This window comes from Urocitellus parryii, chromosome 8, assembly GCF_045843805.1.
Source record: "Urocitellus parryii isolate mUroPar1 chromosome 8, mUroPar1.hap1, whole genome shotgun sequence".
NCBI classification, from domain to species: Eukaryota; Metazoa; Chordata; class Mammalia; order Rodentia; family Sciuridae; genus Urocitellus; species Urocitellus parryii.
In genome coordinates, this window is record NC_135538.1 from 152,336,449 (window position 1) to 152,361,596 (window position 25,148).

Consider the following 25,148-nt stretch of genomic DNA (forward strand, 5'->3'; position numbering starts at 1 on the left):
CCTATGCAACCTGCTGTGGAAAAAGAGCAGAGTTGCACACCAGTGCTTCCTCGATCTGTAAACTTAACATTTTCTTTAACCACAGAAAATAATAGCTGAAGCAAACAGGATCAGAAAGGCAGTTTAGAAAACATCATGAGTATGACTCATCAGCACCTCTCCCACCCCTGAACCCCCTGTCGTTACGGGGTCTGTATATCTAAATGAGTGTGTGGATATATATATATTCGACTAAATGGACGTAAATTCTAAACTTATGTTCCTTTAGGAAAATCTGTTAGTGGCAAGGGCATATCCTTGTCCTTTCTTTACTTAGAGGAAACTCAGCCTGTGGAAAGCCTTCTGCTTCCATAGGACGGAAAGTGAGCCAGTCCCCTAGGTGAGACCTAGAACAAGGCACGAGGTCTAGGTAGACTCGTCACCATGCAGAGAAGATTAGGTAGAATTCTGAGGTTTTTAAGAAGTGAGATCTCAGAGAATGCAATCGACCCTCTGATTTAAGATGAACAAGGCTTGAGAGAATGAAGACCTGCCCAAGGCCCTACAGCTACGTCGCAGCAGGAGCCTGGCTGCCGTGCAGAATGGAGATGACTACTCCAAGAACGTTTCCTCCCCATTAAACTCTGAAACGTTGCCTACAAACTGATGTAAATGAACCCTGCTTTGAATCTACTAACCAGACATGTGAAAAAAATCTGATGTTCTTCCTTGAAATGTAGGGAATTAGCATCTATTGAGTACTTCCATGTGTAGGTACTGTTCTAAATGCTTTCCCTATAATAGCATTTAATCTGCACACAGCCCCATGACGTGTGTGATCTGCTTTATGAGAAAGAAATTAAGGCACGGAGAGATTAAGCAACCTGCTTAAGGTCACAGAGTGAGGTAATGGGCAAAGCCCAGACCTGGCAACTGCAGTGCTCGTGATATTTCCTGGCACAGAGCTTGGTTAGAGGGAGGCACCAGCTGGCCAAGCTTCCAGACACCAGCCCTGACTCTGGAAACTGAAGATCAATGCACTGAACTTGCAAGGATTCTCTCTCTAATCTACGAGGATTAAGGCAAATGAGATGATCTATTTGGACAGGGCCAACCACACCACCCTCAAGAGCAATGCAAACATCCGGAATCTGCTAAAAAGAGAAGCCGGGCAACCTGATAGCTCTCTCTGTCCCAGCTCCCCGTGGAGAAGGCCAGGCAGGCACAGGCAACACCAGGCAGAAACGGAACTCAGGCTGGATCTCCTCTGGCCCCCGACTTGAGCCTCAGCAGGGCTGCCGAGGTTACAGTCACCTGGCACTCACGCAGGCTGTGGAGAGGGGTCCTGCAATTCATCAAGCCCTGCTCCCTTCAGGAAGGACCCCCACCACTCCATCCAGAGTGGAACCCCCAGTCTAGACCTGGCGCTCTTCAACACTGTCGTCAGCCCCCAAAGGAAAATTCTTTGGGAAAGAAATGGGCTGGGCATTCTGGAAAACCCTTCCTGGTGTGAAAAGTGGACAAACAATTACCACATCATCCAGCCCAGGCTTATCTTCCTGTTGGTGCACGTTTGTAAGATTGCAAAGAGCGTGAGCATCTCTGCAGAAATCAGCAGAGAAGACACCCTCAGGGAGAAGTGAGAGCCAAGGAAGGGGCCTAGGATTCAACCTCGCGGGTGGCTCGCGATGCCAGTCACCAGGGTGACGCCACAGCAGCGAAGCTCAGGTAGCCATTCCCCAAATGGGTGTAAGTGGTGATGAAAACCCAAATTATCATCTTAGTTATTTCTGTGGTTGGAAAAAAATAAGAAAGACAGAAACCAACCCTGACAGCTGTCAACCCAGATGACTAGATGATGGGGCATTCTTACTGGGCAATGCTCTCTGATTTTTCCTCCGTGAACTTGTATTACTTGGCTAATCATCAAAAAAGTCTCACTTTGAAAAACTTACTTGATAGAAATCTTTTTTAAAAAATCACTGAACATGTTTTTTTTTTTTTTTTTATGGGAAATAATCAAAATCTCAAGATCCCTGGGTCCAGATTCCTATTTATTTAGGCAGGTCCAAATTCTAGAAAAGCTCTTGCCTAAGGCCCATCTCCTAGAAAGTGCTGGCATAAAACCTCTGTAGATCACTAGATGAGCCACTTAGACTGAGAGCAAACTTCCCACTGCACAGACGATTTACGGAAGAGCTGTCAAATGAGAGTGTAAAACTAGGCGCTGCCCGTGGGTGTCCAGTGCTGCCCGAGGAGGAGAGCCAGGTCCAAGCTACACAGCACCCGGGAGAACCAATCCTGGCACAGACGCGGACTTTAGCCCACAGACTGCAGCCACCGGCAGCCTGGCTGTGAAAGCAAGCTGGGGACAGCTTCCCCCAAGGCGTCAGACACCACAGTGCAGAGGAGAGACCAGCGGAAAGATTCAATACTGTTTTCTGACCTAAAGCAAACCTGTATCCATCAAGATTTTATAAAAAACATTTGGAGGAACCGCTTGGCAACCCTGCCCAACCTTGCCCAGGTGCCTCGGTGCCCAAGTTGATATCTGCCACAACTATCTCCCTCAGAAAGCTTCGCTTCGTCATTTCAAAGTACCGCAGAAGTTTTCCTTGGTGTCGAAACAAGGCAAAGCAGATCAGAACGGCTCCTGCCAGAAAGATCCTTTACCTTCACCAAAAACGTCATCCTCTTCATCAGCCAGAGGCTCCTCCACATCAAGAAACTGCATCTTGGGGAGATGGTGGGCCGCAGGTCTGTGCTCCCGGGCTGTCAGGCCACAGTGCTGGGGTGACTTCCTTCTCAGCTGCTGCCCGGGAGGGGAGGGCCCTTCCGCATCGGCCTGGGGCTGCAGATTCATTCATAGGTGAATGGGCTCCAGCGCCTTTTGAAGAGGGAATTCCAGACGAGGTAATTCTCACCGCTGAGAAGAAAGAACTGTTTGGAAGGAGCTGCAGATCCAGCTGGATGTGAATGCAGATATCACTCAAAGTCCCAGAGCCATGAATTCTATTTCAAAGCACTAACTTTCATATTTTCTTAGAAAGGAAGGTGGGCTCTTAACTCTCTTGCTTATGACTTTGAACACAATGGACTGTGTTGAAAGAGGGGGTTCACGTTTCTCCTATCTTGGTTTTTCTTCAATGACAATTTATCTGAAAGTTAAGCCAGCTGCTCCACTACACCCCAGAGCAGGCCTGGGAGGACGGGAGCTTTACTTTTTCTCAGTAATCCTTGTTTTTTCTGTTTTGCAATCCTTTTGCAATTGAGAACTGGAAACTTTGCATTGTCGAAGCCAAATTCAGTACAGATCCAGGCTCTCATGGTCCCGATTACATCTATGGCCGGTGGCAGATAAAGTGGTTTTGGTGAGACAACTGCCATTTCACAATATTCACTTGGCAGGATAGTTCAGACTTTATCAATAGAAGAGAAAGAGAAAACATAACTGAAAAAGCAGTTCCTCCCCAAGGGAGGGGTGGCCACGGCCCCTTCCTGTGGCGCTGGGGCCTCTGCACCGTACCCAGCTGCCCCAAGTCCGGCCCTGTGCGCTGGGCCCAGATCTCTGAGATATGGGGACTTCAGCTGGGATTTCCCAGGGTCTCTCAGGGGGCGCAGAAGCTCAGAGATGCAAATAGAGGTGACAGAGAGGGCTGTTGACCCCGGGTTATTTCTGGAGCGTTATTTATTGCATGGTTTTGAAAAGAGTGCCCCAGTGCCACCCCCCAGTCCCAAGCCAAGAACCTGTGCCCTCCTCCCCCAGCTGTGCCCTCTTCTGCTGGAAGAGAGTGGATAATGGGGCTGGAGAAGCCCATCAGTGAGAACCGTCATCTCAGAGGACAGAACTGGCCACTGAGGGCGAACTGAGCACCGGGTCCCTCCTGAGCAGGTGGCTGGGAGTTCCCAAAGACGCGGCACCACAGTGGCTCTCCACCAGGCTGGAGCCATCCTCAGGAGAGCTAGACAGCGTGGGTGTCAGAGTTGCACAAAGGCTTGTCACTGGGACCCAATGCCTTGCTGCCCAGGGACCAGGAAGGACCAGCTTCCCGCAGTGCACAGGGGAGGAGGGACTGTCTGGCCCCAGGGAGACTCAGGGCCCGTTGAGAGATTCTGAGGCCGACAGCCAGAGCTGCCCCTGTCTCTGCATCTCCCCTGCTTTTCTCTGACCACTCCCTGCCCTGACTTGCACCCAAATGGTGTGTCTGGTCAAGGGCTGCAGTTAATTGCATAGACATCAAAAATGGGCCCCAATGTAGGGAACCAGGAGATGGCAGAGAGCTCAGGTGGTGTAGTTGAGGTGAGAGGCGTGAGTGGGTTCTATCATTTGTAGTTACACTGTCACAGAGTGGACGTCACCATCCCGTTTTACAGATGAGACCCTGGAGTCTCTGGATCTGGACCAACTCTCTTGGGATCCCACAGCAGATGTGGCTAACTAGAGCGCACTTTGTGGCCTGTGGCCTGGCAGGTGTGTGGAGGGTGCCTCTCCCCTCAGGGGGATGGACACTGATCAGTCACCAGGCTCCAGGCAAAATCTCAACAGCTTCCAGTCTCCTCTTCTCCAGTTTAGACCTCTTAAACCGTAGCTAAGAACCTCAGAACAAATACAAATGCCACCAAGAACTCCGTGACAGCGGGAAATAGACACCACGGTCCTTGCTCTTCAGAGTTCACAATGACCTTAGAGAGACAAGGGAAACATGCAGTGTGTTGACCTAGAAACCAGCAAGCTGCGGATAAGTGCATCCAGATGAGTGGATTTCCAAGACGTATCGATTATATCCATATGAATGTCCCAAAGTGGGCAAAATGTAAAAAATACACTAATGATAGGAAGGAACCACTTCTACAGTGCTGATACAGCTGTCCACGCCAGGATTCACCAGTCTCACACCAAGGCTGGGTATTGGAGTCAATGTCTGCATGTTAGTAAAAGCCCTAGGAGGTGACAGGAGCCACCCAAGGGCCTGACCCAGGCCCGGGCTACACTGAAGGAATAAAGGGACCTGGAGCTATCTGCAGGTCCCCAGATTCGGGCACTTCAAGCTGTTGCTCACATGACTCCCTCTGCCTGGAAGGCTCCCCTCCCCCATCTCTATCAACCTGAGAACTATCTACTCGGGTCAGGCTCAGTCTAGGAGCCCCCCTCCCCCCAGCCCTCATCCTCCCTGACTCCTGGGAGTAGACCTGCTGCCCTCCCCTGAGTCACATATTTGTCTGTGTCACTTCTCCCTCCAGTCCTCAAGGGCAGGGGCCATTTCTCCTTCAATTCTGCATCTCCAGTGCCTCAACCCAGTGAGAGGCAGAGAGCCACTGAGGCACACGAGTCGATGGTGGCCAACTGTAACCGGGGTCACTTGATGCTTTGACTGTATCCCTTGTGGCTTTGAAACTTACATATTTTTTCTTTTTCCCAACCTTCTTTGACCTTCTCCTGCATGATCTTTTCCCTAGCCTCCTTCCCGATCCTCTTTGCCCTAATCACCTTCTCCCCGCCTTCTCCTCCCTGATCTTCTTTCCCTAACCATTTTCCTGACCCTCTCTTCTCTGATCTTTCCCCTGACCTTCTCCTCCCCATCTCTCCTCCCTGAGCTCCTTTTCTCTGAATCACCTCTATTAAATCCCCTGTTCCTGAGGATGGCAGAATCACAGCCTTTGGGACAGGAGTCCCCTGTCCTTTGCTACCAAAGCCATAAACCTCTTTTCCTTTTTCTCAAAACCATGTCCTCATTATTGGATTGGCCTCGGGACAGGGCTTTCGGCAACAAAACGAACCAGGTAGAAAGCTCTGGTGTGGAAAGAGAGTGAGAATTCTCACTTCGGAGTTAGTCCCAGAATCTGCAGATAAGGAAGAAAATCTTCCTCCTTCCTCTAATGTTTATAACTGGGGCCTTCAAATCGAACTGACAATAGATTAATAAGAGAAAAGGCATGCAGATTTTATTGACAGTTCTTTGTGCAGAGGGTCTTCAGAGAAAAAAAGTGCAAACCCCAAAGAAGTGGTTAAATGTGGTGGCATCCGTCCATTTTGACAAAGGGCAATAAATTTGTGAAGAAGTGGCCGTACAGAGACAGCAGGGCAGGAGGGTGGGCTCCCAGGGGGGCATATTGCTAGGAGATATGAGGTAGATAAGGGTGTGGCACACGGTTATGTCAGAGCCACCTCCAGGGACCAAGTTCCTGGCATGTGGGAGAGGGACACCTCCACACAGGAAGGCCTGTGTCACCTCCACACAGGGAGGTTTGTACCTTGTTTTAGGCAGAGAATTCTTCCAGCATCTGCTCTTTCTCAATTGCCTTCAGCCGTAAATAGTCCTCATGCTAAAGTGGCATGTTCTGCGGGGCACATTCTGGTCCCCTTCAAATCCAAACTAGAAAAGACACTAAGGCCGGGGAAGGCAGTGATTAGATTAGGGCTGTAGGCTACAGAGGGTATTTTGTTTCTGCTGTTTTGGCACAAAGTAAGCACCATAGAGTGCGAGTTATTTTTTATTTTATTTTTGAATATGTTTTTAGTTTAATAAAATAGTACAATTGTTCCTATTTTCAGGAGCTCAGTGTCACATCTCTACACCTGCACAGTGAGTAGTGACCAGAAGGGGCAGTTGGCATCTCTGTGTCCTCAGAGGGCAGCTGTGGCTCAGAAGTAAGGAGTGAGTCTGAAACAACACAAAAGACCTGGCTTCTCAGTGGTGGAGGCCAGCAGCCCAGAGACTGGGGTTAAGGAAGAGAACAAAAGCGAGGATGAACCAGGATGAGTCAACTGCTTTGATCAAAGCTTGGCATATGACAACCCGGGCTGAGTTTAACAGTAGAACATCAAACGTCAGAAGCACAGGAGCCTGGCGCCATTTTATACCCTCATGGTCGGCGGCCACTGGTGCCACAGTAGGTCTGAACTGGAGAGATGAGCAAGGCCTGGCCCTGGCTTTGAGAAATTTTGCTTACTGATCCCTGTGCTCCTTTGTCCATTCAAACAATGTCCAATGAGGTTTCAGGTGCAGCAAGAGACATTCAAGTGGCTGAGCACGTGTGTGGACAGAGCCACTCGTTCATGGCGGGATGACGTAGTTGTGATGGTCCTGGTTTACTTATTAATTTAAAGCATCCCTGTCTGGCTCGCTGTCTTGAAAATCTCAAATACCATCTGTGACTCGCTCAGAGGAGGAAGCTGCCCTGGTGGGAAAATGATGGCCCAGTGTGGGCCTCCTTCCCACAGACGGTGCGCATCTGGAGCACTTCCCACTCCTTCCGGAAGGCAAGGCAAGACACCCAACTTTCAGGTACTCACTTCAGAACAGGGTCTGGGCAAGGCAGGTGGAACGTCCAGCAACAGAAAGGAGATGGGAGGAGGAAGGGGAACGAGGCTGGAGGAGCGGCCGGGACCAGGGAAGGAGAACAGGGGAAAGGCGCACAGGCCAGACCCAGTCCTGGCTCTGGGTGAGTGGCCAGTAAGGATGGGCACGAAAGGTGTCCAGCTGCAGAATGCTGCGTGCGGAGAGCTGGGACCAGAGGCTCATGGCTGTCCACAGTGCTCCTGTCTCCATGTGGCAGCCCTCCAGGGCCTGTGGAAGTGTCCCCTCCACTCTCCACCCCACCCCTGCAGCTTCAGGGCACCACAGGTTGCAGGAGCCACACCAAGGGTCACTTAGTGCAGGTGCTAAGGAAGCCTGCAGGACAAGCTGACCAAAGCCCCGGGTCGGATTCTTCATTAGGACTAGAGATAATGGCAATGGCCCTCTGGGTGATTCCCATTCCCTCTACTCAGGAAGGAAGGAGAAGGGCCTAGTAAGAACGATCCCACAGCCAGACGCACACTGGCCATGGTCGGCACCGCCTGAGCCTTGGGCTGAGGGTTTAATTACTGGGAGTGTTTAGTTTGCAATCAGTGGCTTTAAAAAAATTTCATTAAAATGAGCTGGTTCTAAGGTTTGGCAGGACTGAGTTTCATCCTGGCTTTGCTACTGCCCAGCTCTTTGAAGTTACTGAATCTTCACTAAATTGTAAAATGGAATTTTGAATCAGTGGCTGCGCTAAGGGAAAACTCAGTCCTCCGTCCCCAGGTTGCTTCAAATTATAATACAGCCTGCATCAGTACATTGTGTTTGCTATACCAACAGAACTTGAGCTTCTCCTTGGCCTGAACCTTCTGTCTCAACCAGAATGTAAGCCCAAAGCCTTTTCAGTGAGTATCGTGACTGCCACTGGCCACTAAAATTGACCTCTCGGGGTTTTGGGTACATTAATTGAGCTGTGAATCCTTCCCTGTGGCCCTACATCAGCTTTAGAATAGGTACAGGTTAGTCTGTCCCTCCTGCCTTTTTTTGGTATAGAAGCTATCTGTGTAAAGTGTCAGAAGCAGTGAAGAGAAGACACAGAGGGATTAAACCTTGACCAGGTGTAAGAAGCCTATCTCCACAGCAGCAAGAGACACGGGGAGAGTTTAAGAGAATCACCCCTGGGGTCTGTGCCCCAAGAGGGCATCTCCATGAGCAGGAAGAAGTACTTCCACTCTGAAAGAAAAGCATGAATCTCAGCCATCATGACTACTACAATTAGAGCTTGCTCTGTGGCATATTGAACCACTGGGTGCGAAACCAGGGACATTAGAAAACATCATTGAAGAATGTAATGCTACTGAATGCCTGCTAGTTAATCCTTTCACAAATCACAGGCTTTCTAATTTTTTCCAAAGTATTGAAGGAAGACTTTGTTGAGTTGTTAGTAATAAATCAGTAAAAATCTTCTTTATGACAATTCATCATGGGAATTCTTTATGACTATATATCATGGTATATAATAGAGAAAAAAGTTCAGTTAATCAGGTTGTATATCAGAGAAAATGATGTTGTAAAGACTTTTTGAAAATCCTCTTTTCCATAAAAGCAATAATAAATGCTTGGGGAAATGGTCAGTATCAACTTTTTGGAAAGGCATCCAGAAATTCAAGAAAAATGGCTGAAAAATGAGTTTTGTGAATGAGTACTAATTTTTTTTCTATAATGAGACAGGGATTAGTTATATATATTCTGATATTTTATTTTACTTTGCTAAGCAGCCAAGTTTACATATATAAGTAAATAAAAATGGAGGGAATTTTGTTAGGGTAGTATCATTCAATTATTTGTGTTGAATATTTTCTAGTGTACAATTTTAATTTCCTTATCCTTTCTTTTGCTATATTCTAAAATTGATTTTCTTGGTGATTGCCCTGGGGATTATAACAACCTGATTTGGATTTTTACCACCTGCATTTCAATAGTAAATAGAATCCTGGGTCAGGGCTCCCCTGTCCTCTGAGCTGCTCCCATCCCACAAGCTACACCCTTACCTATTGTATGTCTGTCCACACAGACTCACATGCTTTACAAAGTAGTCTTTTAAGTAAGATGGAGGGAAAGAGTTATCAGCAAAAATGCATCTGTATGTCCCTTATGTTTACCAATGGCAGTTATTTCTAGTGTTCCTTACTTTTTCTTATAATGATAACTCTTTAAAAATTTTAATACTTAAAACCATTTAGTCACAAGAAAAATACACACACACACATCTTTTTCTTTCACAGAAATATGATAGATTATTTTTAAAAAAAGCTTCTAAGTATAGAACTACCTTCCATTGAGAAGGGAAACACTGTCCCAAATTTGGGCTGTAGGAGAATTTTTTGATGGGATGCATTAGTGGGCCTCCGGACATGCATCTAGGGTTCCTGGTAAAATGTATTGAATATCCCTAAAATATTCCTATCTGTTTTCTAATGGGTTTATTCTTTTTAAAAATTTGCTCTTACTAGTTATACATGATAGTAGAATGTATTTTTTAAAATGTATTTATTCTAAATTGTTATACATGACAGCAGAATGCATTTCAATTCATAGTACACACATAGAGCACAATTTTTCATGTCTCTGGTAGTTCACAAAGTAGAGTCACACCATTCACGTCTTTATACATGTACTTAGGGTAATGATACCCATCTCGTTCCACCATCTTTCCTACCCCCATACCCCATCCCATCCCCTTTCTCCCCTTTGCCCTATCTAAAGTTCTCCATTCCTCCCATGCTCCCCCACCCCCATTATGGATCAGCATCAACATATCAGAGAAAACATTTGGTCTTTGGTTTTTTGGATTGGCTAACTTCATTTGGCATGGTAATCTTTAACTCCATCCATTTACCTGCAAATGCCATGATTTTATTATCTCTTAATGCTGAGTAATATTCTATTCTTTATGCATTCATCCACTGAAGGGCATCTAGATTGATTCCACTATTTAGCTATTGTGAATTGCGCTGCTATAAACATTGATGTGGCTGTGTCCCTGTAGCATGCTGTTTTTAAGTCCTTTGGGTATAAACTGAGGAGTGGGATAGCTGGGTCAAATGGTATTTCCATTTCAAGTTTTCCAAGGAATCTCCATACTGCTTTCCAGATTGGCTGCACCAGTTTGCAGTCCCACCAGCAATGATATGAGTGTGCTTTTTCCCCCACATCATCGCCAGCACTTGTTGTTTGCTTCATAATGGCTGCCACTCAGTAAGAGTGAGATGGTATCTTAGAGTAGTTTTAATCTGCATTTCTCTGATTGCTAGAGATGATGAGTACTTTTTTGTATATTTGTTGATTGATTGTATATCCTCTTCTGAGAAGTGTATGTTCAGGTCACTGGCCCATTTATTGATTATCTGTTTTTTTTTTTTTTTTTTTTTTGTGTGTGTGTGTGTGATTATCTTGTTGAACTCTTTATATGCCTTAGAGGTTAGAACTCTATCTGATGTGTGAGGGGTAAAAGTTTGTTCCCAGGATGTAGGCTCCCTGTTCACCTCACATATTATTTCTCTTGCTGAGAAAAAAAAACTTTTTAGTTTGAATCCATCTCATTTGTTGATTCTTGGTTCTAATTCTTGTGCTTAGGCATATTATTAAGGAAGTTGAGGCCTAGCCCCACGTGATGGAGATTAGGGCCTACTTTTTCTTCTATTAGACACAGAGTCTCTGGTTTAATCCCTAGATTGTTGATCCATTTTGAGTTAACTTTTGTGCATGGTGAGAGATAAGGATTCAACTTCATTTTGTTGCATATGGATTTCCAGTTTTCCCAGCACCATTTGTTGAAGATTCTATCCTTTCTCCAGTGCATGCTTTTGGCACCTTTGTCTAATATAAGATAGTTTTAATTTTTGGGGTTAGTCTCTGGGTCCTCTATTCTGTACCCTGGGTCTATTTCTAATGGGTTTTAACGATGTTAAAGCCTTTCTGGAGTACTGATTTATCCCGACCTGCCTGATTTTCAGTCTTAGACTGAATCTAATGATCTAAAACTGGAATTCTTTAAAACAAAACAAAACAAAACTTGTCTTTTAGTGTTGATCTTTTATTTCTTGTAAATGCCTCTATCAACAGAAAATATTTTTGCCGGCTGCCTTGGAATCATTCTCTTATGGTAAGTTTGGACAAAACTTGGTTAATTTGTCTGAGAAGTTGTCTTAACAATTAGGATAAAATTCCATGTGGGAGACAAGTAGGAACAGAATCAACAAGAGAAAGGAATAACGTAAACTTCATGGACCACTGTTGATGTCTACATACCACTCTATACATCACGCCCTTCCTAACTTAGAACTTATGATTACCTCATCTAGATATGTGACAGGAACCTACCTTTTGACTCAACAGGTAAAGATCACTGGTACAGGCCTCACACTGAGCCAAATGAGACCCTCATAGGACTCCTAAGACACTGAGTAAAGTCAGGGGCAGGGGAGCCTAAGGACACTGGGACCAAGAGGCCGGGCACTGCAGAAGGGAGCCTGCTAGCTCCGTCCCTTTGCGTACAGGTCGGACATCCCTTATCTGAAAACCTGAAATCTGAAATCCTCCAAAACTCTTTGACATGATGCCACAAGTGGACAGTTCTACCCCTGCATCTATGATTGGTTATAGTCAGGATGCATGGCACGCCAAGCATTCCATAAAGTCACCCCGGCCTGTATAAAGCATAAATGAAACATGAATGAATCCGTGTGTCATTTGTGTCCTATCCCCAAGTTATGTGTATGTAAGTATTCCCAAATGTGAAAAATTCCCAAGTCTGAAACACTTGTGGCCCCTGGCGTTTTGAATCAGCGATACTCCACCTGCCTTGCTTTGGGAACGGGACCCAGTCACCTGGTGGCCCCTCTCTTGGCTTCAGAAGATTTCTCCACCGGGAAGTGTAAGAATTTGGACTCCGGAACTTGTTATGTTCTGATCTTGTTTTTTGTGTTTGAAAACCCTTCCCCGTGTGGCTTCTCTTCAACATCCTTGTCTTGTGACTTCTGACATGTGGGGACAAAAACAGAATTTGGAGGAAGAGGTCTTCAAAAACCACAGGGAGCAGTGGAGTGGGGAGTGCTCCAGGAGGGCAGGGTCTCCTTTGGGAAGAAAACACTCCGGATGGCATCTGCTATCTTAGAGGGTCCCTGACAAGACCCTTTGAAATTTTGGCTCTCCTGGAAATTTGGGTTCTGGGTGCGTGTCACTGATGCTGGGCAGAAGGGTCCCGGTGACTCATGACTATATGCCAAGTCTCCCTCCTGGGGTGTGGCTCCCTCGGTGAGCTCCAACCTGCCTGTCAGGCAAGACCCAAGTGCTTCAGGCTCCATTTGGACGGAGGGGATGACGATGACAGAGGACGCCGACCCTCCTCCCTGGTGCACTGGCAGCCGCCACCCAGGCTCTGCGCTAACATTTCACTTTGGAATGTGAATCGCAATCTGGAGTGGACAAGGAGAAGACCAAACCCCGTGAAAAGGAGACCACGTGCCCTACAACTAGGAGATGGAAGGTCCTGCTCCAGAAGCCCTGCGGCCCCGATTGGCTTCTCCAGGTCCCGGCCTCTGCTTGGCTTCTCACCTTGAACCAGGGCAGCAAAACCTGCCTTCCCCCAAAGCCAAGGTGGCACAGCAGGGCCACAGTGGGGAAAGGTGTCCCACCTGCCAGCTCCTTCCTCGCCTCCCTGCGCTGCAAGGGTTTGCTTCTGCGGAGCTACACCCCAGCCTGCGTGTGTTTTCCCTCACGTTGCCCAGGCTGGCCTTGAACTTGCGATCCTCTGGCCCCAGCCTCCTGGGTCAATGGGATTTCAGGCCTGGGCCACCACATTCAGCTTCCTCTTCCTTCTAACCCGGAGAGGCCAGCTGAAGAATAGGAGGAGGAGGAGGAGGAGGAGGAGGAAGGAAGGGAGAAGGAGAGAGGGAGGGGAGGAAGAATGGGAAGGTGGAAGGAAGGAGGAAGGCTGGGGATGAAGGAGGGTGGGGCAGAAAGGAAGGGAGGAGGGGAGGGAGAAAAGAGGGAGGGGGAGGGCAGGAGGAGGGAAGAGAAGCCTGAGGCCTGCCTGCTCTAAACGCTGGGAGCTCCTGTCCCCCTCTTCCCTCTGTCCCCCATGGTGGTCTCAATGGGCATCACAGCTATCAACCACTCTGCATATTTCAAACACCTTTCCCCCTTTTAAATGTGAGCTCAGGCTGCCCCAGAGAGACTTTGCCAGGGCCCAGGGCTCTCTCCTCCCAGGCCCGGATGGGCCCTCCCCTGGTCTGGGCGCCCTGCTCCTCTGTGGCTCTTCTCTGATTTCAGTGGAGAGGCATGAAAACAACCTCCGGTGCCTTTTATCTGCACCTCCATGTCAGTCTCTCCCACCTACCTCTTCAAAACAAGACCTTATTTTTTCTCTTCCCAGAACTGTATCTGCCGTGATAACAGGCTGAGGAGTGCCGCCCATCCTCTGTGAGACCACAAACAGCTGAAGGCAGTGAAGCAGGCTCATAAACAAGGGTGTAGACCAGAGAGCACGTGGGGGCCGGCAGGGAGCAAGAACAGACCCCGCAGCTCCCAGTGCCAAGGGAGCAGAAGGTGAACTCCAGAGACCAGGAAGCCCGGCCCTCGGGAGGGGGAAGGGGTCAAAGCTGTTTTCACTGTAGACGGACTTGAGACATTTCCCACAACCAGGCTCCCTGGGGGTTGAGAACCCAGATCCCTGCAGTTCAGCGGTGGGGCCTGGAGAGTCACAAGACTCCCCTCTCAGTTCTGCATGGGAAGGGGCTCCTGGCTTCTCAGGACACTCTTAGGGTCAGGTTGGGGGACCGTGGGTTGGGCCAGCTTTCTGGGGGCTTGGCGATAAGCAGGCAGAGTGGACTGTCTCTGCAGATTTGGCAGATGCCGACGGCTCATCCTCCCATGTCACGGAGACTGTGGAGTGAGGGCAGGGGGCTTGCTAGCCACCCTGAGGCGAAGGAAAACACCCTGCAGATTGGAAACTGCTTAGTAGGTGTTCAGGAGGGTCCAGCTCCTTTTCCCTCAGGGAGAGCCCTGGGAGCAGCCAGTTCCTGGAGAGGTGGTAGAAGGCTGGCTGAATTGTTTTCTGCCGTCATCAGTATCTTCACAAAGGGCTTCTGAGGGGGAGGCAGGGGCAGCCCTGCGGGCAGGTGCACCGCTCTGCAGGCACTGCTCAACCCAGATAGGACTACTGTCAGATGCAGGCAGCTTCCTGTGGCGGTGGGTGTGGTGCTTGTTATTTATGGAGTAGTAAGTGCCCCAGGGCCAGCTTGAACTGGGTGCCAGATGCTCCGAACAGCTCCCAGGAGTTTCTTTCCTTGGACTGTATCTTAAAAAATCTTTATTCAAAAGTCACCTGCTGGAATTGATTGTGGATATTCTCTGATGATGATAACCCTGATAGGTTCTTTTTTTGGTTCAGATAACTCTGTAAGGGGAGAAAGTGAGTAATGCCTGTGCCATAAGCAAAATTCTTTCCCGTTTCTTCTCCCTCCCTCTTCTCCAACAATCCTGTCTTTGCTCTTAGGAAAACATGGGTCTTGCTTTCCCTTGTACTCCGGAGACTCCCCGTTCTTTGTGATGGCAGTGTTCATGCCAATGAAGGTGAGTGTGTTCTTTAAGAAACCTGGAGAGTGAGAGGAGATGCCCGGGCCAGCCCTAGCCCCCCTGCTGCAATGCAGAATTTGGGTTCTCAGGCTTTGTGGGTACCTCAGTTGTGGGAGAAGCCTCTCAAATCTGCAGTGAAACGAACTTGACTTTCGACCTCCTAAAGGCTGCATGAGGTTTAGTTTTGGTGTTTGCTTCTTGGTTTGGGGTGGCTGCTTCCGGCCCCTCCCACAGCTAGAGCACATCTACCCGGCGGCAGGGAGAGGGCCTGGGTGGGGTGGGTCTGCTCTCTGGTGCTGACTTCTCAGACGGCTCCTGTGCTGGCCCCTGCACTCCCACGGGACACAGTCCAGGCATTAGCTAGGGAGCCAGGACGCCCTGCTACCTCTGAGATCCTCCAAGACAAAGGTCAGGCAAGACATGGGCTTGAGCCCTGATGCCTATCAGTGCTCCATGCGCACTTTTCAAATAAGTGAATACTGACTTCTCTAGGTGTCAGGTCCAGAGGCTCCAGGAGGCCCACTGGTGCAGGGGTGGGGTGACTCTGGCAGGGCAGTGAGGACACTAGGCCACAGGTGTCTTACACTGAAATCTGTCAACTGCACAAAAGGGCCAGAAGAACCCCCCTTCGCTGGGCCCCATCAGGGCAAGTGGGAGGACTTGTGTTTTCTTCCATGTGGTCAGTCACCCTCAGTGTCCACGTGAAACTGGTTCCAAGATCCCCATGGAGACCCAGATCCATGGATACTCCAGTCTCTTCCATACAATGGCAAGTTAGCTGTCTGTAACCCTCCCGTCTTCCTGCATGGTTCCCATCACGTCCACTCACAATGCCCAGCACAATGTCAATGCCCCACACGGAACACAGGATCTAGTTACCTGCCGTATTGTTTAGGGAACAGTGACAAGAACAATTCTGTGCCTGTACAGTATAGTGGCAATCTTTAAAAAACATTTTGCATCCTCAGCTGATTGACTCTATGGATGCGGAAGCCATGCAGATTTTCTCATGTCCATTCATCAGCTGATCCAAGAGTGTCTCTGCACAGGGTCACCTGCAGACCAGGAGTCTTCCAATTGAATTGACAGAGATAAGGCTTCATGAAAGGTCCCCTTGAAAGTAGCTTAATGACGACTCCTACGCGTGTCTCTCGTGGTAACAGGGTTTCTCCCCCACTTTCTCTCCACTTCCTTGGCCTCGCCATCTGAGGCTCTGTTCTTTCTTTCTCTGGTCCCATCCCATTTTTATGGACTAAAAGGAAACCATATCGGAGACACTTCCTGGGCATATCAAAAACCGGACTCTGCCAAGGGCCTGCGAGGGAGCATCAGGACCGCTCTGTGAGAGGAGGGCGGTCGGTCGTGGCGTCCAGCGTTTTCTGGGCAGTATTTTCACTGCTTCCTAACACAAGCATGGTCAGCTGTGGGCGTCACCCTTAGTTCCCTTTTCTTTAGATGCCCTGGAATCAGAACATGTGAGAACGGAACTTGTGGTGAAGACTACCTTGCCACAGAAGGGCCCCACCCCTCTTACCTTCCGCTGGACCCAGTTGTAACGAGGTGGTGTGTGGTAAATATGCACAGCGCCCTGGGCATTGCCACACCAGTGTCTTGAGTGGGATGAACCGGAATTTACGATTCACACCTCTTTTGAAATGTGATGAAGCAATGCAGAATTCAGCAATGGGATGAGCACATTTTCTGTACTGTATTGCACTCTTTTGCACAATGTGTAAGAACGCAGCACAAGAAACCCACAAGAGAAGGAAAAGGAACATCGGAGACTGCAGGCTCAAGATAAAGGGCAGACCTGAGCGCCCCACCTGGCAATGTTCGCTTTTTTTCTGTGGTTCTCATCTCCAAGCCTCTGCTGCTTTCTCTTTCCTGTATCATTCCTTTCTATTATCCATCCACATGTCTGCTCACCCAGCCAACCAACCACCCATCCATCCATCCATCCATCCATCCATCCATCCATCCATCTATCCTTCACCCATCCATATATCCACCCACCTGCCTAGGCCCCCAACACGCTAGCTGCTGCTGATACAAATTCAGAGTGAGGTGCTAGTTCCTGGGTGGGGGTGCTGACTTGCAGTCTGTACTGATTGCATAGTGCAAATACTCTCAAGTTACTAGCATGACATTATTGAACACAAAGCTGTGCAGTAGCACACCACTATACAGATGTGACAGAAATAATCTCCAATGCACAAATTATAGTAAAATACATTAATTAGGAACTGATGGGTTTTAATCATGTATTAACATTTTTTTAAAAATATATTTTTTAAATTGTATAATTACTGGATTTAAATTTTTAACATGTATTTTTTAGTTGTAGGTGGACCTTTATTTTATTTTTGGTGGTGCTGAGGATCGAACCCAGTGCCTCACACATGCCAGGCGAGCGCTCTACCACTGAGCTACACCCCCTGGATTTAACTTTTAATCATGGTTCTTTTAACAAATAGCTCACAACATTTCTGAAATTATAATAAAGTCTCTTTTTTTGGTACTGGGAATTGAACTCAGGGGAAATGAACCACTGAACCACATCCCTGGCCCTTTTTTGTGTTTAGAGTCAGGGTCTCACTGAGTTGCCTAGCTCCTCCCTAAATTGCTGAGGCTGGCTTTGAACTTGCAGTCTTCCTGCCTCAGCCTCCCCAGCCATTGGGATTACAGGCGTGTGCCACTGCGCCTGGCCTAATAATGTCTCTTATAAGTAGGCAGGCACTGGCTGTAACACACTGCTGGATAGAAGTAAGTAATGTATGTTGTCTGCTTTATGAAAGTAGTTTTCTTTTTAATTTAGAAGATATATACGACATATGTAGATAAGAAGTAGCCGTACAGTTGATGTGACAGTACAGTAGGGGAAAGAGTTGGGTATAAAATTAGTGGGGAAGGAATGTCCCATCCCAAAGGCATATGTGGAAGCCCTAATCCACAGTGTGGCTGTATCTGGAGTAAGAAAGTTAATTAAAGTTAAATGTAATTGTAAGGGTGAAGCCCTGGTCTCATAGGATTAGTGTCCTCATAAGAAGAGACATCGGAGAACTCACGCTCTCTCCAAGAACATGCACCAGGAAAGACTGTGAACGCCCGTCAGGAAGAGAGCTCTCGATGGACTCAGGACAGCAGAATACAGGACCATGGCACTTCAGAGCACAGAATCAAGGAGCTCACACCTCCCCTCACCCTCACCCTCCCTGAAGCAGGTTAGAAGACCCTCGCTGGAGAAGCACCTACCCTATACCTGATCAAAGGAAAGTCCTTATTCTAAAGACACAACAATAAAAAATCTGAATAAATTGGCCTTGCTCGGGGGCCCGATTTGTGACCCTCTGCTCTCACCCCCAGTGTCCAATCACTCATGGGCATGGCTGTCTCTGTTTTGGGGTTCCGTGTCTGAAGGCTCCTGTGTCATGGGAAACACGTCAAGCCATTCTGTATGTTTCTATCTTGTTGATCTGTCTTGTGTTAGAGGGGCCTCAGCCATAAACCCACTAGGGGAAGACACTTCCCCCTAGAGCAGGAAACTTATGTCATGGTTTGGGCCTGGAAGTCCCCCCAGATCTCCTGTGCTGGAAGCAGGGTGCCCAACGCAGCAAGGTCCAGAGGTGGGCCTTTAGGCACCGATGGGATCCTGGGGCTCTGACCTCATCAGTGCGAGCTGGAGGGCTGCTGGGAGGTGGAACTTACTGGAGGCGGTAAGTCACGGTGGGGCTGGGGGGTAGACCCCCAGAGGGTTTAGGTTCTCCACAGCCTCTTTTGCCAAGAGCTGGGCGGCTTTCCTGCGCCCTTCTCTTCCACCATGATGTTTCTGCCATGGAGCGGGCCAGCCATGGACTGAAACTCCGGAACCATGAGTCAAATGGAGTCTTTCCTTCTCTAGGTGGTTCTCAGGTATTTTGGTCACAGTGCTGAAAAGCTGACTAACACACGTGGTCTTGGACTTGTAGCCCCAAACCCCAAAAGAAAATAAGCCTCTGTTGTTTGAACCACCCAATTGATGCTGTCTTTTCAGGACGGCCCGATTACACTATGCAGGTAAATATGATCACCTTGGGAAGATGTTGGTAACTTGGGCTCAGCCGAAGCCCCTGATGGAGCACAGAGGACTGATCTGAACTGGACAGGTGGCCCCTCCCTGTTCAGATGCAAGCACCCAGCACAGTCGCCATCCTTGGCCAAGTGTGGGCCTGGCCAGAGAGGACTCCAACACTGGAGCCCATGCTGAGAGCTGCAGCAGGGCAGGCAGGGCTGGGAGAACAGAGGCCGGGAGCTGCTTGATACAATCATGTCACACTGCTGAGCCAGGAAGGCCCGGTCCCTGACAGTGACTTCCCCCCACGACAAAACAAATAGCAAAAATTGGATTACTAACATTTTCCAGTTGCCAGGATTTCTGACATTGAGAACAAAATGTGTGCCCTTAAGATGTCTTTGAGATTCTTAGACAATTTGGTGGCTGTGGAGAACTTAAGAGAGCTCTTCCTAATGTAAATGTGAGCAAATTGCAAAAAAACATTAAGAGTCAGGACTATTCATACTCTGATCTATAGAAGAAGTAATGCCATACCTGCTAACTGTTGTGTGTGTCCAGAGAAAAAATGCAGGCCGTAATGCCAGCAGGTGTTTATCTCTGGGGGATACATTTTGGGAGGAGAATTTACTTTCATACATTTGCTTGAGTTGTTTGTATTCTTATTAGTTTCATCTTCAATAAACAATACCACTGAGTTAGTCAGCTTTCCATTATTCTAACCAATACGCCAAATAACAAACTTATGAAGAGAAAAGGTCTATTTTGACTCATAGTTTTTAGAAGCTTCAGTTGATGGTCAGCTTGCTGTTGCTTTGGGGACAGCCGCTCCATGTGTTGGGAGCTTTGGGTGGTAAAACAAAACTGCTCACCTTAAGGCTGGGAAATGAAAGAGGCAAAGGAGAAGGGGCGGGGTCCCACAATTCCTCCAAGGGCACCCCTCCCCAAAGATCTAGGCCTCCTGCCAGGCCCTACCTCAAAAGTTCCACTACCTCCCAGAAGCATGGCAGCGGGGACAAACAGGGCCCAGGCTCTGTAAGGCCTGTCCGTTCTTAAAAAGCCAAGGAAACAGAGATGACCACTGTGGATGTTCAGCGTACAGCCCTCCAGCTCTGCCATCGGGGGACGTCCTTGCCACCCGCTCAGCAGTCTCAGTAAACAGTTCACTTCCAGGGCGGTGCCGCTGAGCTCTGGGGCCAGGCTCCCAGCTCACTGGACTCTGAAATTAGCTCTTCCACACAGGCAGCTTCAGCCTGCACCTCACGTGTTCTTTTTAACCTTTCTTTCTCAGTCTCCACGATCATTTCAAAGCTTAAGCCCCTGTCCACCTTTCATCCTGTAGTGCAGAGAAGATACAGACCATCAGAGGCGCCTCAGGTGCTCGTCCACCTTTTAACCAGTAACCCACCCTTTCCTCCCCCTGGGTCAGATTGAAATCTATCTTTTACCTATGAAAGTCCATGCTATTTCTCAAAAAACAAAACAAAAACACACTTTTACCCCTGGCCTTATAGGTAATTATAATCAATTAAAATTTTAGGAAATATGAGAGGAAATAAAAATTAGATGTAACTCAAACACGGAGACAATTGATGCTAATATTGTAAATTCTTTGTTTTTTCTATTTGTGGTTGTGTGTATCTGTACATTAAATCTGTATTTTTTTGTGGTTTAAATCTGTATTTTTTATAGAATTAAAATTATTCTGCATGCTATTTCATAAATCGTTTTTTGTCTTACAATAGATCATGAATATTTTTGCATGACCACAAATACTCAACAAGGAGATTTTAAAACATTTTCTCCTCCTCCTTCTTTTTTTCTTTCATTGTTGCTGGAGATGGAACCCAGGGCTTTGAACATGGCAGGCTAGCACTTCACCACTGAGTTACACTCTAGCTGCAAAAATAATATTTCAAAATTGAAAATGATTTTGTTACTTTAAAAACCAGGGCATTGTTGGGCTGCCATAAATAGGGGCTGAGCACAAGGAGATGAGCATGACCCTTAGCCTTGAGCAATGGAGGTGCTGGGCGCAGGTGAATCCCATCTTCTCTCTGCAGGGGAATTGTAACTCTGGGAGTGGGCTTCACCCTGCTGAAACCCAATCCCTTGCCTCCTTGGGTGGAACTTCCCCTCAATAAACAGGGCTGCAGGCATGCTCTCTCTCTCTCTTTTTTCTGCCTCTTTTGCTTCCCTTGTGGGAGCCGCGGCTGGGGATCCATTGCTGAACCCCAAGAAAAAGGTATATTCTCTGACTCTGTGATTATTTGGTGCCAACTCAATTCACGTGGAGTGATCCTGACTGATTTAGTCATGGGCATGCTTATTGTAGAACAGACTCCACAGTTAAGAGGAAGAAAAACACAAATCTCCCCTCTGAGGTATTCCCAGCCCACATAATTTTTATATACTTCTATAAAGTCACTTGTGATACACAAATATTGTTCCGTCACCCTCATAACACCCCATGTAGTCCTACTACGATGATGGTCTCTGTTTTCTAGATGGGAAATGGAGGCCTAACAAAGCTAAGTGATGTGTTCAACGTCTTGCTTGCATCAAGGTGGGATGGATGTAGGTGGCATGTCCCCTAGGTGGATTCCTGACCCACCTGTGCAGCTCTGAGCTCACAGAGAACCTGTCCACACCAACAGACATCTCCCCGTGCAAGGTTGCAGAGATCTGCACACCCCAGCAGCAGGTGACTGCTTGTGTGTGTGTGTGTGTGTGTGTGTGTGTGTGTGTGTGTTGCTGGGGATAGAACCCAGGGCTTCAGGCAAGGCAAGGGCCCCACCATGGAGCTGCCCCAGCTCTCCTGTGCTTTTAAATAATTTTTTCTTCTCAATTACTAGTTGCCCGTGGAACTACTTCCTTTTACGCTGAGTGGATTCTCACTTCAGCTTTTCCCCATAAGCCTGATGATCTGAGGTTTTCATTTGTTGAATAGCCTATGATACCTCCACCAGTATTAAGTGCTACCTTTGTTTTGGCTTCTATTTTCTCTTGCCTTCTTCGGAAACATGCCTCATTTATTCTCCGCTCTCCCCACCAGGTCTTGAAAATCAGAGCTAGTTCTGAGTTACCTGAGCATGTGCCTTCCCTTAGGCACTCATTTGTTCAACTCATCGACAGGAGATGCAACAGGGAATAAAATAAAACATCTCTTGGGACTTACAATCCAGAGGTGTGTGCAACGCTCTTAAACACACACACACACACACACACACACACACACACACACACGCTGCTGCACTTAAAACATTCCAGGCACTGTCCTCTGTGACTCACAGACACTGTCTCATCTGAGCCTCACAGCACGGCTATGCTATGGGGACTATTTTTATCCCCATTTCTTATAGGAAACACAAAAACTTGCCCAACCTTTAACTTTGAGGAAAGTTAATAGGTAATTCCAATTTTACGCAATAGATGTTTATCGGAGGGGAAGTGAGGGTTCTGTGAGAACTCTTAGCAAGGGCCTAGCTGGGCTGCAGTGTCAGGACAGACTGTTGGTCGGGGTAATGCTGCTGGGTTCCCAGAGCAAGAGAGGGAGCCGACTCTGCGCAGGGAGGTCTGCGCGGTCCAGGACTGGAGGAGAGACATGAAGGCTGTGCCCAGGGCCCGGGAGGAGCCATGAGTATGGGGCAGAGTGGAGTGGGCGGAAGGGCCTGTGGGAAGGGGCCCCCCCAGGTCCTGTCGCTGGCCTCCTGAGATGCCTGAAGGCATGTTCACCTGCTCTGAAGGAGAGGCGCCATGGAAGGGCATTAAGCCAGAGAGACATTGACCTGGCTGCTGGGGGGCGTAGCACTGGGACAGGAACCTGGGTATGATAGGGTCCCTGCAGCAATCCAGGTAGGAATGATGCTGGCGCTGGCCAGAGCACTAGGAAGGGAGGGGAAAAGGCAGGTGCAGGAGCGGCTTCGGAGGAGCTCGGCTGGACAGCAGGTGTAGACAGGGAGGCAGAGACCATGACCTGGCTCTTCTCTGTACCAAGGAGCTGCCCACAGTAACATCCTGGTCTCTGATAAGTGTGGGAGTTGACAGCTAGACTTCGATTCCTGGAGAACACCGAGGGGAGAGGTTACTTGAGGGCAGTGAGATCCTGGGGTGCCCGTACCTCCGCTCACCTGGCTCCACTCTGCGGGAAAGGTCTGCGGAGTCCACAGACAGGGTCCTCTGCGGGGGACCTCTGTCTCCGAAATGGGTATTTTATTAGGGCTTGATGAGATAGGCTTAACCTATCCACCAGACGTGCATGGTCAGTGGCTTCAGGATATTCATGGACCTGACCCACCATCACAGCCATCTAATTCTAGGACACTCTCAACACCCTGAAGAGACCCGGAGCCCATTAGCAGCCACTCTCCAGTCTGGCGCCCGCTGGCCACTCGCCTGCTCTCTGCTGGGTTTGTCTGTCCTGCACATTGTCACACCTCCCCGCAGCCTTTGGCTTCCCCCACTCTGCATGAAGTCCGCAGGGCCCTGGCGACTGCACCTGCCGCACCTCACGTCCTCCCACGGCTGCGCTTCCTCCGCGGTCCGCGGGTGTCCGGCTGTCTTCAAGGATTTGAGCTTCTGTTGGCCACTATGAATAACGCTGCCGTGGACCGTCGCTTAGGAACACTCACGACAAATCTTTCTGAAGGGGCCTTGCGAGTTCTTGCATTCCTCCGGCATGCGCCAGGCTCGGTGCACCGAGGTCTAGTGTTCCTTCCAGCATGCGCCAGGCTGCGTGCATTGTCCTCTCCCCACACTTACACCAGTGGGTGCAGAGTGGCATCTCGCTGTAGCTTCGACTTGCATTTCCCTGGGGACTGATGGTGTTGAATGAGTCCTCATGTGTCTGTTAGACATTTGCATATCTTCTTTGGGTAAATCTCTATATAAATTATTTGCCCATTTTTAAATTGAGCAGCGCTGGGAAGCACTTTTCATATATAAGCCCCTTGTGAATAGAAGCACCTTATAAATCATGTGATTTACAAATATTTTCTCCCACTCTATGGGTTGTTTTCTTGATCGGGTCCTTGATGCATAAATGAAATCCTGTACCTACCTACTTGACTTGCGCTTTCGGACTCACATGTGAGAAATCGGTGCTTAACCAAATGTCAGGAACATTCACTCCTGTTTTCTTCTGGGAATGCCTATACTTTACGCTTGACCCATTTGGAACTAATTTTTGTGAACGGTGTGCAGAGAGGTCCAAATTCTTTCGTTTGTGTGTGGCTACTGCTGGTGACACTGCCATTTGCTGAAAATCCTTCTCTTTCCCCATTGAATTGTCCTGATAAGGACAAGTTAATTTTGTTCTTTATATTTTTCTTTCCCAAACTAGTTATGAATTATCTGCACATATGCTTAATTGGTGCTCTTATTTACTTATTCAAATAAGTGTATTCAAAACTACCCTCCCCCTCCCCCCCAAAAAAAGGAAAAGAAAAGAAAATCTGTCCTCTTTTCTTTTTTGATGAAAGAAGCAGTAGATCATGCCAATTGCTTCAGCTGAGTTGGATTTAACTGGGTTTCTCTTCTGACACCAACTCAAACTATCCCTCTTCTACATTGTGTTGCCAAAAGAGCCAACCCTCTCCCAAATCCCACAACCTTAGGGTTTGTGACAACAGAGTTATTTGGTCAATTTAATTGTTCAAGCAAAGTAAAAATCCATACAAATAATAAATATTATCCCTGTGGACCTTACAGGTCATACATGATTGGGAATGTATGCCCTTACACCAGGGCAGGAGACACATGCCATCTAACTGTAAATGTTATTTGATCACAATGCCAATTTACAAATGCTGTCAAGCCTTGTGGAGACGTATGTCACATTTAGTAGTATGATTTGTCAAGTGCGACTTTAAAACAGCTGAATCTTTCAGACAGCAATGGGAGTGACGTAAAGGGAATCAGTCACATGTATCCGTGTGGTGCTGGAGATTGAACCAGAGCCTCATGCTGATTTAGAGCCCAGCTCTTCAAAATCTGATGTGCAGGTGAACCAGCAAGGATCTGAGTCAACAGTGGGGTCTGCTCTCACCAGTGGCTGGGCAGGATGCCCAAGAGTGTGCATTTCTCACACTCTCCCTGGAGATCAGCTGCTGCTGGTCCTTGGGCCCCGGAACATCCAGGCCTGTGCAGGTGTTCTGACCTGGACTGGCGTATCAGCATCTGGGGAGCACATGCAAAGTGCA

At 48.1% G+C, this 25,148-nt stretch overlaps 1 protein-coding gene and 1 non-coding gene across 2 annotated transcripts in view; both read right to left on the bottom strand.

Moving 5' to 3' along the window:
* The window catches only part of Ripor2 (RHO family interacting cell polarization regulator 2), a 95,570-nt gene extending 92,840 nt beyond the window's left edge, over positions 1 to 2,730 (bottom strand). Inside the window, exon 1 of the mRNA XM_026407706.2 lies at positions 2,653 to 2,730. Coding sequence (XP_026263491.2) covers positions 2,653 to 2,713 — 61 coding nt within the window. The 5' untranslated portion in view covers positions 2,714 to 2,730. The remainder of the gene's footprint in view (positions 1 to 2,652) is intronic.
* A 14,534-nt stretch (positions 2,731 to 17,264) lies between these two features.
* Positions 17,265 to 17,336, bottom strand: Trnaa-ggc (transfer RNA alanine (anticodon GGC)). Its single transcript has one exon. It is a non-coding gene; the product is annotated as a tRNA-Ala (tRNA).
* Between the last annotated feature and the right edge of the window lie 7,812 nt (positions 17,337 to 25,148).